Below are 20,292 nucleotides of genomic sequence, written 5' to 3'. Positions count from 1 at the left end.
AGTCCCGCCATACCAAGGGATCAATCTCGTGAACCTACGCTGCACTGCCTCAATTACAAGGATGTCCTTCCTCAAATTAGGAGACCAAAACTGTACACAATACTCCAGATGTGGTCTTACCAGGGCCCTATACAACTGCAGCAAAACCTCTTTACTCCTATATTGAAATCCTCTTGTTATGAAGGCCAACATTCCATTAGCTTTCTTCACTACCTGCTGTACCTGCACGCCAACTTTCAGTGACTGGTGTACAAGGACACCCGGGTCTCGCTGCACCTCCCCTTTACCAAACCCAACTCCATTGAGATAATAATCTGCCTCCTTGATTTGACCGCCAAAGTGGATAACCTCACACTTATTTATATTATACTGCATCTGCCACGTATCTGCCCACTCACTCAACTTTTCTAGGTCACCCTGCAACCTCCTAACATCTTCAGTTTACACTGCCACCCAGCTTTGTGTCATCTGCAAACCTGCTAGTGTTGCTTCTAATTCCCTCTTCCAAATCATTAATATATATGGTCAACAGTTGCGGCCCAAACACCGAGCCTTGCGGCACTCCACTCGCCACTGCCTGCCATTCTGAAAAGGACCCGTTTATGCCTACTCTTTGCTTCCTGTCTGCCAACCAATTTCCTATCCATGTCAACACCCTACCCCCAATACCATGTGCTCTAATTTTAGTCACCAATCGCCTGTGCGGGACCTTATCAAAGGCTTTCTGAAAGTCTAGATGCACTACATCCACTGGCTCCCCTTCATCCATTTTACTTGTCATGTCCTCAAAAAATTCCAGAAGATTAGTCAAGCATGATTTCCCTTTCATAAATCCATGCTGACTTTGACTTATCCTTTTACTGCTATCCAAATGCACCGTTATTACCCCTTTTCAAAAGGGGTTTGTTCTTAAAGACCTGTAGGTTTAGCATAGTGCCAAATTTGATTTTCATTGTTCATCATGAACAATACAAAAGGATAGGATCTGGAACAATGGTATTATCTTTCAAATGTGTGTTTATGCCAACATGACATTATGTTTGCATGATTTTTGCTCTGGAAGTATACAAAGCTATCTTATCAAATCTTTGTATGCATGAAATATATAGTAATAGTTTATGCTTCAAGTCAATATTTGCCAGATAAGAACTCAAAAGGAAGTGTAGAACTAAATTTTTGTCGATCCTCTGTACAGGAACTTAATGTCTCCATTTCTTCTTTGAAGAAGAGTCAGAACTTAGAGGCACATTTTTTTAAATTAATGTCCTATTTATTACCTGATTCTTTTTGCTAAAAGAATATACAAATTAAAGTTTCCCCATCTGCAAATAATTACCTGCATGTTTGTTGTTTGCTGAACTAGGCACGCATTGTAACAGATGGGCATCTTTACAATGCTTTGATTTGAATTCATTAATCATACATGCTTCCTTAAAACTGGTGTTCTGTGTAGAAGTGTGCTGTACAGAAATATTTTTGCAACAAACTAGAATTGAAAATCCTCCTGAGCCATGACATGGCCTTGTTTCGTCATCTGGAAGGAGTTGGTGTATTGTAACCAAAGCAGTCTTGCATGTATCAGTGTACCATGCTGGTGATTGTATGCTTTATCATCTATTTCAAGAATATGCTTTGCAGCAGTTAATCCTTTTGGAAGTTGTTTTGGCTGCAAATTAAAAAGCCACTACCCAAGTCTACCTGAGTTAAAGTAATGTTTTGTTGTGAACTGGGGACATTAATTGATAGAAGCAAAAGTGTTTTGGTGGTAAGATGAACCTCCATTTTGTATTCCTTCAACGTTTTCTTGGTATCTAATTTATAAATTTGCCCAACTTTCGGCATTTAAAAAATTAAATTTCTAAAGTTTAAAACATTTTCAGTGGTAATCTTGGCTCCAAGCCATGGTGAGGATAAAAAGCAAATGGCTGGAGGAAATCAGCAGATCTGGTAGCATCTGTGGAGGGAAATGGACGGACGATGTCTCGGGTTGGGACCCTTCATGACCTGAAGCGTCCCAGCCCAAAATGTAATTTATCTGTTCCAATCCATTGAAGCTGCCTGACCCGCTGAGCTTCTCCAGCAGTTTATTGCCCAAGATTAATACACCTGCCGTCCATTGTATCATTTTGTAGAGGATGATAAATGTCTTTGTTGCTTTTTAAATTTCTGCTTGCAGTCATTTGCTTTGATTTGTAGTAAAACCTTTTTTCTTATATCCTCCATGTTAGTAACAACTGTTAGAGCATAGATTCCACTTTTGGACTTCTCATGTTGAGATATCTGCTAATTAACCAAATATTTGTACCAAATGGAAGTAGTATTTCTGGTACTATGTGGAAATGACTATTGAAATAAGTCGGAACCATTATGAAGTTAGATTATAAAAGTTCAAGTAGAAATTTTAAGTAATTTTACTAGATTTGCATCATTGGCTAACCTTAGATTACAATAAACTGCATATAGACTCCTTGTGACTTGGAACAACCCTTTTAGTTTGCTCAGCAATATTCCTTGGGTGTGTTGGTTAAGGATGACTTGCACTTTGGCAGGTCTGTACTGGAGGAAGGTGTTTCGTCTAGATTGAGAAGGTTGCCTTTCCTCCCACAACCATCCCCTCCTCTTAAATACTACTGAAAATGTGACCTGCGGAAGCTGCTGGAATGAAGAGCAAAGGTAGGGAAATCTAATGTTTATTTGCCTTCATTTCTTAAATGGAAGTATCCTCTACGCACCAAGTTTTAGTAAATTCTGTGAGTAATTAAATTATTTTTCCCCGTGTGTCATCTCCTGTTGCTAGTTTTAATACAAATAATTCCAGGTTTTGCAGATGTGAAAATATTTAGGCCATGAGGTTCACTGAAATGATCGTGCTGATCCTGTTGTGGACCTAATGAGGGTCAGATACAGGTCCTCTGTTGCTAGACCTAGCACCCACCATGGCCAATTACGCTTGGTATACAGCCTCTCATCCCTGCACTAAGGATAACTAGGGTATCTTTCCCTACCCACTCTAAAAAAGAAGTGTTTTAGAGCATTAAACATGAGCAAAACAATTTATACCAGTTATATCTTTTAAATTTTAAAATGTTTTTAATTATAAGACATATTTAGAAATGGTGGGAAAGACAAGGGGTTGGGTCAAGTTCGATCTGGCCCAACGTTATAGAAAATGTGAAGTGAGTTTGTTTAATACTTAATTGCTGATGATTGTAACGTATAACCAAGTCATAATTTCTAATATTGGATATAGTAAATATTTGAATGTATAGTTTATTCAGTAACAATCGGGCCTTTTTTAATGAAGCAAGATCTCTAGTTCAGGATCTCACATAATACATTTACTTTTGGTGCAGCAAGAAATCATGCTGGAACAGTACCCGTAAGCTTTCCAATAAAATATTTATCTTTTGTTTTTAAGTCTCCTTGCACAAGCTGCTGTCTTGTGTTCATCCACCTAAGTTTTTATTTCTTTTCGGCAGTGGGTACATTTCAACAGTTGCAATTCTGTGTTGGAAAGATCTTGCACTGTAGTTTAGGGCCTTCCAGGTAGTCCATTCCCTCCTTTCGTCAAGTTGTTCATTGTCTGATTCCTATATTGATCCCTTCGTCGAGATCGGCAATTTGCGGCTATAGTATTTTCTTACTGATGTGTTAACAGACTTTGAGAGTGCTCGTGGTTTTCAAAATTTGGAAGTTGCAGAGCAGCCTTGAGTTTTACTGACCTGCACTTTGAAAAACAGTTTGGTAGTTGAGCCACTCTTCTTGAAAAGAAGTCCGTGGGACATCTGCAGGAAAAAAATATCTCTTTCTGATTGTACTGTGTGTAAAAGTAAAGATCTGTAATAAGAACAAGCAAAGCCATGGCTGATCGATTCCTCGCATCCAACACTTTGCTTGCTCCCTTCCCACAATTCTCGAGTTCCTTGTCAAAAATCCATGATCTTTAGAAATAGTTCACTTATTTTAAATGGGTAGCCCTTATTCAGAAACTATGCCGTCTGGTTCCAGATACCCCATGAGGTGAAGCGTCTTCTCAACATATCCACCCTCTGAATCCCACTCAGCATTATACATTTTACACAGTTCATCTCTTAAATCCAATAAGTATAGGCTAAATCTGCACGTGCTTTGTTTGTACTTCAACCCCATCATCGATGCAGTGAACCTTCTCTCGCCTTACCTCCAATGTAGGTATGTCTTAGAAAATGGAGACCAAGTCCCCTTCAGTTTTCTCTTCAGCATATAAAAGGCATGCTCAATTGGGTTCAGATCAGGTGATTGACTTAGCCACTCAAGAATTGACCTTATTTTAGCTTTGAAAAACTCCTTTGTTGCTTTAGCAATATGTTTGGGATCATTGTTTTGCTGTAGAATGAATTGAATGAATGTAGAATGCCAATGTTGAGGCATTCGTTTGAACTTGAGCAGATAGGATGTGTCTATACACTTCAGAATACATTATGCTACTACCATCAGCAGTTGTATCATCAATGAAGATAAGTGAGCCAGTACCTTCAGCAGCCATACGTGTCCAGGCCATAACACCCCCACCACTGTGTTTCACAGATGTGGTATGCTTTGGATCTTGGGCAGTTCCTTCTCTCCTCCATACTTTGCTCTTGCCATTACTCTGACATAAGTTAATCTTCGTCCGTCATCTGTCCACAAGATCTTTTTCCAGAACTGTGGTTGCTCTTTTAAGTACTTCTTGGCAAACTAACCTGGCCATCCTATTTTTGCAGCTAACCAGTGGTTTGCACCTTGCAGTGTAGCCTCTGTATTTCTGTTCATGAAGTCTTCTACTGGCAGTGGTCATTGACAAATCCACACCTGACTCCTGAAGAGTGTTTCTGATTGGTCGGACAGGTGTTTGGGGATTTTTCTTTATTATAGAGAGAATTCTTCTGTCATCAGCTGTGGAGGTCTTCCTTGGCCTTTATTGCTCACCAGTGCTCTCTTTCTCCTTAATGATGTTCCAAACAATTGATTTTGGTAAGCCTAAGGTTTGGCTGATGTCTCTAACAGTTTTATTCTTGTTTCTCAGTCTCATAATGGCTTCTTTGACTTTCATTGGCACAACTTTGGTCTTCATGTTGATAAACAACAATAAAAGTTTCCAAAGGTGATGGAAAGACTGGAGGAAAGACTAGGTGCTGAGAGCTCTCTTATACCTGTATTCAGGAGGCAATTAAACACACCTGAGCAATTACAAACACCTGTGAAGCCATGTGTCCCAAACATGGTGCCCTGAAATGGGGGGTACTATGTATAAACACAGCTGTAATTTCTACATGGTGAAACAAACATGTATTAAAATGACCTTTATTAAAATCTGACAATGTGCACTTTAACCACATGTGATTTTTTTTCTATTACAAATCTCCAATTGTGGAGTACAGAGGCAAATAAATAAATCAAGACGTCAAGTGAATTTTACTTGTATAGCACATTTAAACACAACCCAGGTTGACCAAAGTGCTGTACATCAGTGCAGGTACTAAAAAAGAACATACAATAGCACACAAACCTAACAACAGACATAGTCGACAGCGCCCCCTCAGAGGGCCTCAAACGCTCGGGAATAGAAGTAGATTTTGAGCCTGGACTTAAAGGAGTCGATGGAGGGGGCAGTTCTGATGGGAAGTGGGATGCTGTTCCACAGTCTAGGAGCTGCAACCGCAAAAGCACGGTCACCCCTGAGCTTAAGCCTAGACCGCGGGACAGTCAGTAGCCCCAAGTCGGCCGACCTGAGGGACCTGGAGATAGAGAGGTGGGTTAGAAGATTTTTGATATTGGGGTGGGGCAAGCCTGTTTAGGGCTTTGTATGCAAATAGGAGGAGCTTGAAATTGATTCTGTACCGTACTGGGAGCCAGTGGAGAGAGGCCAGAATTGGGGTGATGTGGTCCCTTTTATGGGTACCCGTCAGGAGTCTTGCTGCGGCGTTTTGGACCAATTGCAGGCGGGACAGGGATGATTGGATCTTTGTCCCAAACATTATGGAGGGCACTGTATATACTACATTTCTCAGTCTCATTTGTAAACATTTTGGGGGCTTACTCCATTTAATTAATTTGCTTTTGCATTCATACTTATAAAGTAAATAACCTCCCACATGATACTACATCTACCAACTGCATGCTGATTCTCTTATGTTATTTGTATCTCTTAAGATTCTTTGCCTTCCTCAACTTATTGTCCCAGCTATTATCTTTGAGCAAATTTGTCTAGATCGCACTTGGTCCCATCACCCAAGTCTAGATCATAAATAGTTTGAGTCCCAGTAATGATCTGAGGCACTCACTCGTTACTGATCTAATTGCTGACTTGATTGACTCATTTATCCCATCCTAATTTTCTGTTAGTTCACTATTCCCCTGTTTATGTCAAAGATGGACATAAAAAGCTGGAGTAACTCAGTGGTTCAGACAGCTTCTCCGGAGAAAAGGAATAGGTGACTTTTCGGGTCGAGACCCTTCAGACTGAGGGTCAGGGGAAAGGGAAGCAAGAGATATAGACAGTGATGTAGAGATATAGAACAAATGAATGAAAGATATGCAAAAAAGTAATGATGATAAAGGAAACAGACCATTGTTAGCTGTGGCCTAGGTGAGAATGAGTACAGACAATGAGACTTAACAAGACGACTTTGAAGCTGGTACGAGGGAATGAAAGGGTTACTTGAAGTTAGAGGAATCAATATTCTACCACTGGGTTGTAAGCTGCCCAAGCAAAATATGAGATGCTGTTCCTCCAATTTGCATTTGGCCTCACTCTGACAATGGAGATGGCCTCGGACAGAAAGGTCAGTGTGGGAATGATAAGGGGAATTAAATTTCACCCTGGATAGTACCTGCTGTGTTTGAGGCAGAGTTAGGTTGGAGCATATTTTATTTCCCCCTTTTTTTGTGAATGTATGCTTTCTTTGCCATGTGGAATTCAAGAGAGAGCTGGATAGAGCTCTTGAGGATAGCGGAGTCAGGGGCTATGGGGAGAAGGCAGGAACGGGGTACTGATTGAGAATGATCAGCCATGATCACATTGAATGGCGGTGCTGGCTCGAAGGGCCGAATGGCCTCCTCCTGCACCTATTGTCTATTGTCTATAATGTTTTGGTCCAGGTTTGCTGGCTATTGTATTATTTCATTTATGCCTATCAGCTTTGATTATTTTCTAAATGGATTGATTTTAACACCAATAAAGTGATCATTGTCCTACTGTAAATTAATTCCAGCATGATGACCATATTATACTGTTCATTGTCTTCACTTTGAAGCCATTTATATTTCCACAATTTTCCATAATTCTTATGAATTACATTCTTTTGACAGGGCTATTACCCCCGCTGTTGCTTAAACAACAAAACTGGTTAATGTACCACCTATCTAGATATTAGATGATCAGATGATTAACAATAGATGGTTAATAATTAGTGTAGATGTTAGACTGAAGGGGAAAATCATTCTGGAGTTTTTGCTTGATTTCTAATAAGTCACCACCGATGCTCAAATTGGAGGCAATAGAATCTAGACCTAGATTTAAATTTAACCCAGATTTATCCAAAAAAGACATTGACAAGGGTTGCATATCAAGAATAGTTCCCTGCATGAAATACTGGAGTGCTGCTGCTTTAAGTGCTGTCCTCTATCTCTGATCAAAAGCATTAGCGATTAAACTTTCGAGTGGAGGAGATAGACTGCTATTTGGAAGTATGATAGAAACACATGTCGCAGTTTGACAGTCACTGCAAGGATTATAAATAATGCAAAGTGTTTATCATATTACTGGATCAAAGGTTTTTTATTTGAGGGAGGTTTATCAAACATCTCGAACTGACTGGCTTTGGTAGTTCCGAAGCAAAATATAGTCTTAATATGATCAATATCACGAATTTATGTGAATTCTCACTCTGTAGGAATCCTTGAATTTATTGTTGTTGATGACACATTGCTTTTATCTCCTGTCCTCTGTATAATTTGTTTCTCAGTGGTGCTGAGAAATTATTTCCATAATATGGTGGAGGGTATTGTGAAATTATAATTATGTCAGGGCGATCTAAAGTGACTGGGGGAAGTATCCGTCTATAACAAAAATGGAAGGTAGAAAGTCATTAACAAATGGGAAATAAAATTTGGTCTGGCAAGTTGCTGCAGTGAATTTTCTAGATGGTGCCTCTGCCGCCGCAATGGGTGTGGTGGTGCTTTTGAGTTGGACAGGTTGTTTGAAAATAATGATTCATTATCTTAATTAACAGAACCAGTTAACTATGGTGAGCAATAATCCCCCCAATATATAATATATAATATTATATTATACATTATAAAGTATATAATAACAGGAGAGCATTTTGTGATGGTTGTACCCCTTCATGTCCAGCGGAAGTGCATAACACCAACCTATTGGATTTGATCTTTGCTCAACATCAGTGTCATGTAGACAAAGACACTGATCGGCTGGATACTCAGCATCCCGTCTTTTGTAAACCGGTATCTGCAATTTCTTGTTTCTACATTAATGTCATGCAAATGATCCTTGGAAGTTCAGTGTTTTGCTTAGTTTGTTGCATGTAGGCACATTCACTAAAGAGCTGAGAATGGAAATGAATATATGCAAGCATTAATGAGCGCACCCACGTTTGACAAGGAGATATGATCAAGCAGTGATGAATTGTTGTGTCTCGGACACTCCTGAGTACCAGCTGCAGAAATATCTTGGGACTGCCTCCAATGACCATATCTCTCTTCTATTTGGCTGGTTATCCTAGCCAGTAAAAACATTCTTCAGATTCTCATTAAATTCAAAAATACTTTCAGTGTTTCATTCAATGTAATGCTGCCTTGAGGGCAGGGTCAGTTCGTTTCCCTTTGGAATTTGATTTTCTTGTCAATGTTTGGACCAAAACAGTAGTGAGTTCTAGAGCTGAGTGCTCTTGGATGAGTTCAAACATAGCTGTGGTCATCAGATTGATGGGTTATACACCTACTTGCACCATTGATGGCATTGTTCATCACTTTACTGATTGAAAATAACCCTCTAATGTTAACTTATCAAGTTAGATTGCCTATTTTCTGGACAGAACAAACCAGATAATTTTAATTTGAAGAATGACACTCAGTATTGTAGCAGGGTGGTGGGGTTACGTTTTGCAGTTGAGTCCACAGCAAAACGTTATCAGGAGCCATAATCTTTGTTGGGTCAAACATTATCTCATAGAATAAATAAGCTTCTGGAAAAATGGAGGCCTTGTATAAACCAAAATGGACCATTCACTTCTTGCTGAAGATGGTTGCAATGTTACCTTGTCTATAGTACTCTCAATGGCATGGATCTGGGTGCTTAATTGTTCACTATTAAATCCCGTTATGACATGGCTGAAGAATTTTGGGATAGTCCATTGGCAGCAGGTTCATTTGTCCGGTTGTACGTACCCGAAATACTGCCAAAACGGTACACGATAGCGCAACAATTTTAGGCCCACCTTACCATTGGCCTGCAGTTCAAATGGTTGTTATATTTTAAAAGTTATTCACTTTTTAAACTTTAAAAATAATCACTTTTTAAACTTTAATAAATCCTTTTCCACTCTCCCTGCCTGTCAGCTGTGCCTGCGCAGTAATACCTGTGTTTGACGTCACAGTGGGAACCCAACGGGTCCGCGCCTGTGCAGTTGGGGCCCGTTAATCTAATACAGATGCTCCCCGACTTACGATGCTTCGACTTGTGATATTTCGACTTGGCGATGGTGCAAACGGCGGGGGAGGGGGGGAGATAAGGGGGGACTGAGTGGGGGGGAAGGGAGGTTGAGGGGGGATGGAGTGGGTGAAGGGGCTTGGGGGGATGGAGTGGCTGAGGGGGGTAAGGGGGGAGGAGAGGGCATTGTGGGGGGGAGGGGGGTTGAGGGGAGGGGGGATGGAGTGGCTGAGGGGGGGAGGAGAGGGCATTGTGGGGAGGAGGGGGATGGAGTGGGTGAGTGGGGAGGGTGCTAGACCAATGCAGGAGAGGTTTGGGCCAAGCGGGTCTACCCTTTTCTAGTATAAGAAAATAACTGCAGATGCTGGTACAAATCGAAGGTATTTATTCACAAAATGCTGGAGTAACTTAGCAGGTCAGGCAACATCTCAGGAGAGAAGGAATGGGTGACGTTTCGGGTCGAGACCCTTCTTCAGACCCTTCTGAAGAAGGGTCTCGACCTGAAACGTCACCCATTCCTTCTCTCCCGAGATGTTGCCTGACCTGCTGAGTTACTCCAGCATTTTGTGAATAAATACCCTTTTCTAGTAATTCATATATAATCCTGTTGTAGTTCGTTGGGCTGGTGCCTCTTTTTTAAGAATGCTTTTATTGTGCTTGGCTAGTTCTTCTATGCTTCTCATTTGAGCCACTGTTAGTACTTTGGCTTAATGGCGATAAAAGTGAGAAACATTGCAGGCTACAAAGTTGCAGATAGTGGGTGCATGCAGTTCTACAGCTGCCGCCCTGCAATGATTCAAGAATGCCTAGTTTTAAGCTGATAGATCTGTTCTGAACGTATCTTGCTTATCACAGTGATACCACGCATCAAGAAGACTATCATGCATCAAGTTCAGTTATTTTTGCTTGGACAATGTAGTGATTGTTATTAATGCTGTTATGGATTATTCCAACAAGTTAATTGGTGAAGACAAATTTGAGCGAATGTTCCTGCTTGGTTCTTTTCCCCTTTATCACCTACTACTTGAGGTGGCACATCCATCCAGACTGGGTCAATGAAGGTGTTACTGAGACGATGTATTGAAGTTGTCTCTAGAGTTCAACAATCTGTTGTCCAGTTTCCCATTGTTGACAAATCTCTCAAGTGTTCACGAGGATCTTGCAAAGTTCAGTGATTTGTGTGTAATTATGAATGTATCATACTGAAAATAATATCAGATGGTATTTTGTTTTTGCATTATTCTTCAGGTTAGTCAATTTTTTGGCGTACATTCCTTTTTAATGCAAGTTATAGTTTGTAACACTAGCACTTGCAAACTATAATAGAAGAGCATTGATGTTATAAAATGTAAGGAATGGGTTTTGATTTCTGAATGGCACTTTAGATTTGGACAGCTGCTACAAAATTTCTGGGTGTGATCATTTTGCTGCCTTTTTTTCTCCTTGGTTACCTTTTACTGTTTATCTTTTAAAAAATGTTTCTTCTAATTCAATTTACTGATGTCTAATCCAGTGGAGAATTATGGAAAATTGTATAAATATGTGCATCATTGTGATTACTGTATTGGGAGCTGACAAAGCTTGCAGATAAATCCCATTAATCACTTTTGAAAAATATCTGGATTCATTATAAATCTTGCAGTGATCTGTTTTATGTTCAATTTTCTTATCAATGCATTCCGTCTCACAATGGCATCCTGCAGATTACATGCTATTTCACATTCTTTTAGGTAAGAAAGAATAACCTTTAATTTTTGAGATACAATGTGTTTGCATTGTGAAATAATTCAAGAATAGATATGCATGGCGAGATATAACGTTTAATAGAGGATATTTTGCTGAAAATCAAATGGAAGGTTGCTTGAAATGTAAAACTAAGTTGTATCAAAAACATAATTCCTTCCTGTAAATCTGTCAAAGAATTTAATAGAATATTACATAGTTGAAACTAACTTTCTGCTGTTTTCTTAATGCTGGCCGGTTAGCATTCACTCCCTCCGACACTCAATTAGCATGCCCGCTATAAGGTACTATTTTTATAACAACGTTGAAGTGATGAAATTGTTTATTCATTGCATGTGACGTTTCTATTGCACATTGTAGATCGTAGATGTTTTGAATGGACTAAGTTTTGTTTGTAAATGTTAACACTGACAACTATCATGCACGCTCTAGAATTTTCAGCCTGGAGAAGCGAGGAATTCAGTTGGCATGGTTTTAAAAGGGGGATAAACGTTTTGATGCAAAACGGAGCTGTCTAAATGACCCCATTCCACTCTTTGCTGCCAACTCCAGCTTTCTTGTACAGCTGAATAATGAGAAGAAAATCAAACTGAGGTTTTGATTATTCTCATGACTGGTTTTGTTGCAATACAAGCAAACCTGATATGTGATATTATCTCTCCCTTAGAAAATGGGTAATATGTGATGTGGCAGTTTCAAGGGAAGAACTATTCCTGATGCAGTGTCTCAACACAAATAACATCGACAATTTCTTCCCCTCCCTATTTCCCCCCCATCTCCCCACCACCAACCAAAAAATGTCCAAATGTCACTTAACCGGCTGAGCTCCTCCAGCAGTTTGCTTTTTGCTCCAAATTCCAGCATCTGCAGTTTCTCTTGTCCAGAATGTTTCCAAATTGTACTTTCTATTGAACCAGAAAAGTATAGATTTCTATTCCTACAATGGACTGAGTTTGTTTTATATAATTCTATGTCAATTCTGTATATTAGTACTGTTTTCTGTTGAGTATTTAGAGTATTGTATTCAGTTCTCGGCACCATGTTGGAGGAAAGATGTTGCTAAGGTGGAAAGGGCGCAGAGAGGATTTATAAGGATGTTGCCAGGGCTTGAGGGTGTGAGCTATAGGGAGAGGTTAAGCAGGCTGGGTCTCTATTCCCTGGAGCACAGGAGGATGAGGGGTGATCATATAGAGGTGTATAAAATCATGAGAGGAATAGATCAGGTGAATGCATAGTCTCTTGCCCAGAGTTGGGGAAATCAAGAACCAGAGGGAAAAGATTTAAGGTGAAGGGGGAAAGGTTTTATAGGAATCCGACGGGTAACTTTTTCACGCAAAGGGCGGTGGGTATATGGAATGTGCTGCCAGAGGAAGTAGTGGAGGCAGGGGCTATCACAATGTTTAAGAAGCAATTAAACAAGTACATGGATAGGACAGGTTGACATGGTTATGGGCCGAATCCATTCAGGTAGGGCTAGTGTAGATGGAACATGTTGGTTGGTGTGGGCATTGGGTCGAAAGGCGTGTTTCCACTCTTTATGACTCTATGATTTTTTTTTTAAGTGAAAGAATGTGAATGTCTGAGTATCATTCTATTTAAAAAGTGTTTTGACTGAACCTTGTTGAAACATTTTCTCCTGTTCAATCTTTAAGTGTTAAACAGAGTTTCCTTTTGTTTTGTAGAAATTCACCGACTTTCAAATCCTTCGAAGATAGAGTTGAAAACATAAAGGTAAGTAAAGAAAAGTTGCAATACAGAGCATAATTTTTCACAATCTCATATTTGTGAAGGTAGAAACTGTGAGACTAAGGGAGATTAAAGTGTACAGTGTCAAATTTGGAAGTGCCTCTTGCTCATCCCTCATCCTCCCTCGTAAATGGAAAATGGATGCATATCCATTTTTAAAGTGTTTTGAACATTTCTTACTGGAGGATATATGTGGGTGTTTCCGTAAATAAGGGTACCAACCTGTGACATGGGTGGCCAAATATGGAAGTTATTAAATTATAACGAAATACCTCCGCATTAAAAATGGGCCTACCTCTGATCCTTTTGCGCTAATTTGTGATCCAAATCAACCAAAATTTGACTAAAATTTAGTACTTTCAAAATTTGAAAAAAAGAGAAAATATTTTTTTTAAATTATGTATATAAATGAGAAGGCATATAGTAACCTTTCATCGAATTTGATGCTAATTTGCTCGGAACCAAAAACATCTGTGTAGACAGAAGCATACTTTCAACGATATGGCTTTATCTAGAACCCGATTACTTTCAATTCCCTTCGTTACAATGCACACACTATACAACAACATAGCAACAAGCAATGAAAGTTTAACAGAATTTAAACATTTCTATAGTAAACTAGAAGCTACATTTACGAGAAAAGAACGAAGAAGCGCAAAAATATTTTTACTAACCAATGATTCCAAGCAAAAAAAAGTGAACACAGCATTCTTCAGAACTCCGAGTGCCCACACTGGATACTGTCATGTACTCATTTCTAAGCTCCCTTGCAAAATGTCGGCACGTAACCCACCATGAGGTCCATAGTTCAGATCAGGGTCATTACAATCGCATTGTTTGAATTTCTTTTAAAATCTTGACGAGTGCAAAAAAAACCCGTTATAGCAGTGACGAGGCCAGAAAATGGGAGGGACAACAGAATTAGACATCGATAAAATAGGTGAGCAAACTAGATTTTTAGTTCATGATTTTAAGTTCTATTCATTATTAAGTATCTCAATGGAAAACTTAAACCAAAATATAAACAATTAAAAAGAAACAATAAATATAAAAACGGTTACACTGCTTTTAAATCACACATTTCACACGTGACCAAAGGGGCACTGCTACTCACGTTTTGCGGCAAAAACTTTAGGCATCAGAAAACCAAATTGGGTGATCAATGATAAAAATCATAAAGATATTCAGAATTTGGCTTGTATAGAGTTATTTAATTGCAAAATTAATGATCTTTCTGGTATAAATTAGCCTAAGGATTTGATGAAATCCTGCTTGAAAAACGTCACCAAAAAAGGCAAGAAAACACAGGGACATATCTGATATTTTTCTTTGTAAAAAGCAGATTTTGTTTTCTTTTTTGCTTCATCTCATTATCTTGGCCATCCACCATGATCTATACTACTTCAAATACAGGATATGAAACAAAGGGATTATTACATTAAAAAACAGGAAAATAACCTGGAAGTTTGGAGACCTTCACTTTCACTACTGAGTGCTGTATTTACAAAAACACCCATGTCCCAAACTGTTGATTAAAAAGGAGGTGCTCCATTAAAATGGAAGATGCAGCAGCCATTTGCCTGAAGGTGAATAAGCTGCAGTATTTGATTGTTTAATAATCAGAAGGTCACAGATCCTTTTCCTAATCACCATTGTTTAAAAAATTCTGGATCCTGCTTTGCACCCAAGTATTTTAATTCAAAAATAAAGTTGGTGCACAGCACTTTTGCTTGATTGGAAATGCTGTGGAGATCTGTCCTTTTTCTTTGCTTCAACCACTAGACTCCGCATGGGAAAGATCAATATTGGAATTAAGTCAGTTTTCCCTTATACGGCCGAGTCTCCACAATGCAAAGTTTCATTAACTGAGATGATGTAATTTGTGGGTGAAGCCAGAAAGATGCTATGATTCGTGTTCATGAGCTATTAGTTGGTTTTAGTGGAAGAGAGCATGGATGAGCTTTTATAGACCTAAAAATCAATTCCTATTCCTGCAATATTACACACAAGTAATTCTATTTTGTTTCCATACCGCAAATTGAATATAACGTAATGCTGAATTGGGGAGCACTATTGTACTACATGTGCCGAATTGGCTATGACCCGATTTTTGATGAGGAACGAGAGAATCACTTAAAAGTCACTTTGGAGATTGAAACAAAAATGGGGGGGGAAAGCTTTTGTGGAAACAAGGTATTGGGGAGGGGAAACAAATCATTTTCTTGTAGCTCCAACAGCAATCAGACATACCATTGTCTCTTAAGAACACTGTTTCACTAAAGATCCAAAACGTCACCTATCCATGTTATCTAGAGATGCTGTCTGACCCACTGAGTTACTGCAGCACTTTGTCTTTCTCTGACAGTTTCATTGCGGGTGGACATTCAAATTAACACTCAAACACCTCTATTGATAGTTGTGCAATGATAGTGTATTAAACTGTAATAGACAGCCTTTAGTACTTCTAGCTTGCAGTTACAAAAATAAACTTAAAGCTATTGATAATATCTTTATATTTGTAAATCCTGTGGGGAGGAGGAAAAAGGTCTGAAACTCTTGAGTTCCTAACCATTTTTCCCCAAATTGACACAAATGCTTTTACAACACAACTTTTCTAATGAGCAAGAATTCTTTAGAACACAGCTATTATATTATAATCAAACTACCTGTACTTGCATACTCCACTGCCAGCTATCAGTTCCTTGATTTTTCAGTTTGTTTTGAGTTTTATTAAAAGACAACGCTGTCTATTATATAGCTTGATAAAACATTACAGCAAGGAATTTGCAAATGTTTGTATAATTTCTAGAAGTCTTATTTGGTTCTGTATTGTACTTAAACCACATTTTGGATGAACGTATTAATCTGACTTTTTTTTATTTAGTCTAAGGTCGCAGGCAACAAGGAAGGTGGTGGTGATTTTGGGAACGTTCTAAACTCTGCAGCAAATGCAAGTGCCAGTGAGACCATTACAGAAGAGGTTACAGATGGTCAAGAAGCTCGTTAATGTGGTTTTAAGTCTCCTTTTTGACATGTTACAAATCAAGAACATTAACATAAATAACTGCGTTCTTCCATCCAGTTGTGCCCTTGTCTCACAACATTGCGTCTTGTATTTAACAGCTCACAAGGTCTGCCTGGCCCAAGATTACTGTAATTAAAAATCGTCACTTGTATCAGTTTGGCCCTAATAACAAAAATTGCTTTGTTTTGGATGGAATACGTTTTAGTCTGATTCTTCAGACTTGAATGACACTTCCAAAGTCGTACCATGTTTAATACCACAGGGAAACTATTGTGAAGTATGGAATATTAAATTGCAGGTTTTTTTCTGGTGTTGATTATTTTGACATGCTCTAAATTTGATAACCAGCAGACCCACATTATGCCTCAACTTAAAAATGATGGCTTGTGTTTAAATTTTAACTGTCTATTAAAGACATGTGGAAGATCTTTCTTCTGGGAGGTATAACGTTCCAGCTCAATGGTGTAAAACACATTTGCAGGGAAATATCATAAACTGATCTGAAGCTACGTATATTTCTCTTCAGACTTTGAATTCTACAGTTTTTTTGGCTATTGTAAATCTTATTCAGCTAGTTTCATGTTTAATACATGGCAAAATATTTGTAGAAGGGAAGTGATTGCAAATGTACACTTCTCATTTTAGTGCATGTTGACAGTTAGCAGCGGTTAAGATTCAGATTTTTGGGTCTGTATGTTGTAGACCAAATGAATGAATGGCATTGATTAAAAGATGTCAAGTTTCTGCATATTTGAAAATATTTGAGGTTCATGAGTTCAGTGTTAAAATTGTAAAATGGTAATTTTTTTCAAGATAGGTGAAGTATGGTATAGTCACAGAAATATCTTGATGTGCTCTGTAACCAAAAAAATCACTTAATAAAGGTTGATGGTAAAGTGTTTTAAAGTGAACCTTTCTGTCTGGAATTAAACAAGATTTTGCCCATTGATTTATTTTTGTTGCAGTGCAAACCATCTTAACACTGGGCATTTCAGACGATACAGCATTGAATTCAAAACAGCCATATCATATCATATCATATATATACAGCCGGAAACAGGCCTTTTCGGCCCTCCAAGTCCGTACCGCCCAGCGATCCCCGCACATTAACACTATCCTACACCCACTAGGGACAATTTTTTTTTACATTTACCCAGCCAATTAACCTACATACCTGTACGTCTTTGGAGTGTGGGAGGAAACCGAAGATCTCGGAGAAAACCCACGCAGGTCACGGGGAGAACGTACAAACTCCTTACAGTGCAGCACCCGTAGTCAGGATCGAACCTGAGTCTCCGGCGCTGCATTCGCTGTAAAGCAGCAACTCTACCGCTGCGCTACCGTGCCTATCTGTAAACTTACCTGACCAACCATTTCTGATGACAGCTAATGCTGACTTTGAAATGACCAATTGGCCATTAAAGTAATAAAATTGTCTATTTTGGCATGACATTTATCTTACAGAGTTAATCCTAGATTTCCCCTATGGTTGAGAAATGTGGCTGCCTCAAGCTTACTGTTTGGCTAAGATCCAATACAAGTTCAAAGAATGTTACAGGCTTTTGCATTCAATATTGAATTCTCCAACTTTAGATAACTGGCTCTTCCTATCTACGAGAGCCTTTTTTGCCTGTCATCCTTTTTTATCCTCGTACCTTCCCCTCGAACACATCAAGAAACTCCCAGGCCATTACTGACATCACATCAGGAGATCTCCCCTCCAAAGCTCACAAACTTAGTGGCCTAATCTTACAGTGCTTGCTTGTATCTCTTGCCCTAGGTACAACACAAACCGAACTGCCATTGTAGGCCCATTGTTTCTGCCTGCTCTTGCCCCACTGAACTTGCCTCTTCACACTTTGACTCTAATTTCCCCAGATGTAGTCCTTTCCCACCTACATTCTGGACACCACTGATGCCTTCCAATATTTTGACAACTTCAAGCTCCCTGGCCCTAACTGCCTCATGTTTACCAAAAAGCAAACTCCTGGAGGAACTAGGCAGGTCCAGCAACATCTGTAGAGGGAATGAACAGACAGATGACATTTTAGGTCAGTTCCCTTTGGACACTATCTGTGGAGGGAATGGACAGATAGTGTTTTGGGTGGGACACTTCTTCAGGCTGATCTACAGAGTTCCTTAAGCAGTTTTTTTTTTTCCCTCAAGAGTCGTGTCTGCAGTTTCTTGTGGCATAACTTTACTATGAACATCTACTCTCTATACTCCTCCCATTGGGAAGGTCTTTGGGCCTTCTGCTTCTTTTGGGAACAAGGACGTTCCCGGTTCTTCACCAAAGCTCTCAGCTGCAAGGCAAATTTATCCTTGCCTTCAACAACTTCACTTTCAATTCCATCCATTTTCTGTAAATCAATGGTGTAGCTATGAGCATTTGCATGGTCCCAGCAATGCCTGTCCTTTTGGACACAAGGAACTCTTTTTCATTCTCCCCTCCAACCCCCACCCCCCCCGCACCGTAGGGTTCTACTAGTCCTTGCTATCATGGTGGCGCCTAACTCCAGGCTGTTTATTCCGTGGCCACCTGCATCCAGAGTGACCGCCTAATCACACCAATCACTTATATACACAGGCATACAAAGTAGTCCTTGGATACACAAAGTAGTCCCAGCAATATCACAACATCCCCCTTGTCTTATATATTACAACATCCCCCTTGTCTTATATAAAATTGTTTTCTTTACCATTCGAGGGCTAAAATATATTTAACAAACAAAACCAAAACACCATTGCTTTTTGCAAACAAAACCAATAACACAACTAAACACAATTAAACACAATTGCTTTTTTTCGCCATCATGGTGGTCACTCCTCTGCGGAATTTCACTCATCGCGGGTGGTCACTCATCTCCGTGTGGTCACTCATCTCCGGGTGGTCACTCATCTCCGGGTGGTCACTCATCTCCGGGTGGTCACTCATCTCCGGGTGGTCACTCATCTCCGGGTGGTCACTCACTCCGGGTGGCCACTCACCCCGTGTGGTCACTCCACTGATATATACATTTATACAAAAGCATCAAATATAATACATTAAGCTTTCATTACACAGATCACTACACAGGTCATTAAACACAAAATATTCATTTTGTTCCATATCTTCCCCTCAAGAAGACGTGCTGTGTAGATCAAACGTAGTGTAAGCTCTAGATGCTCCACCACCATGATTTGCCTGCCACTGCTGGCCTCCCACTGCTGGGCTGGCACTGCTGGGCTCCCACTGCTGGGTTGGCACTGCTGGGCTCCCACTGCTGGGTTGGCACTGCTGGGCTCCCACTGTTGGGCTGGCACTGCTGGGCTCCCACTCCTTGGCTGGCACTGCTGGGCTCCCACTGCTGGGCTGGCACTGCTGTAAACGCGCTGCCGCTGGCCCCGCCCACAGGTGCTCCCGGCCCCGCCCACAGGTGCTCCCCGGCCCCACCCACAGGTGCTCCCGGCAGCTGCCGCTCAAATTCGAACGCGCTGCCTCGGGCCCAGGGCCTCCCGACTCTACGGTCGACGCGCCTGGGTAAGTACGCAGTGCCTCGGCCTTACCGGCCGCTGCACCTCCACGGGTGGTCAGTCCCTCCGGTCGCTGACCCCCTCCATGGGTGTCGGTCTCCTCCGGGGCTCTCCCGGTTGCCGCACACCTCCGTGGGTGTCGGTCTCCTCCAGGGCTCTCCCGGTCGCTGCACACCTCCGTGGGTGTCGGTCTTACCGGTCGCCGCACACCTCCGTGGGTGTCGGTCTTCCCCGGTCACCGCACACCTCCGTGGGTGTCGGTCTTCCCCGGTCACCGCACACCTCCGTGGGTGTCGGGTCTCCCGGTCTTTCCGGTCACCGCACACCTCTGTGGGTGTCGGGTCTCCCGGTCGCCGCACACCTCCGTGGGTGTCAGCCTCCCCCGGGGCTCTCCTGGTCGCCGCACACCTCCGTGGGTGTCGGTCTCCTCCGGGGCTCTCCCGGTCGCCGCACACCGTGGGTGTCGGTCTTCCCCGGTCACCGCACATCTCCGTGTGTGTCGGGTCTCCCGGTCTCCTACAGTTGCCGCACACCTCCATGGGTGTCGGTCTTCCCCGGTCACCGCACATCTCCGTGT

General features: G+C 40.8%; 1 protein-coding gene across 7 annotated transcripts in view; it reads left to right on the top strand.

The window, feature by feature from the left end:
- tpd52 (tumor protein D52) overlaps window positions 1-20,292 on the top strand; it is a 149,450-nt gene that overhangs the window by 40,970 nt on the left and 88,188 nt on the right. For 4 of the 7 annotated variants that reach the window (XM_078398200.1, XM_078398204.1, XM_078398199.1 and 1 more), the window contains 4 exons: window positions 11,392-11,418; window positions 11,674-11,715; window positions 13,114-13,162; window positions 16,062-17,132. In XM_078398200.1, the coding sequence (XP_078254326.1) occupies window positions 11,392-11,418; window positions 11,674-11,715; window positions 13,114-13,162; window positions 16,062-16,184 (241 nt within the window). In that variant the 3' untranslated portion in view covers window positions 16,185-17,132. Of the gene's footprint in view, window positions 1-11,391; window positions 11,419-11,673; window positions 11,716-13,113; window positions 13,163-16,061; window positions 17,133-20,292 lie in introns of those variants that run through there. The other 3 variants (XM_078398201.1, XM_078398202.1, XM_078398205.1) reach the window with 3 other exon arrangements.

Source organism: Rhinoraja longicauda, chromosome 4 (genome assembly GCF_053455715.1).
Source record: "Rhinoraja longicauda isolate Sanriku21f chromosome 4, sRhiLon1.1, whole genome shotgun sequence".
NCBI lineage: Eukaryota > Metazoa > Chordata > Chondrichthyes > Rajiformes > Arhynchobatidae > Rhinoraja > Rhinoraja longicauda.
This window is presented reverse-complemented; position numbering and strand designations above follow the sequence as displayed.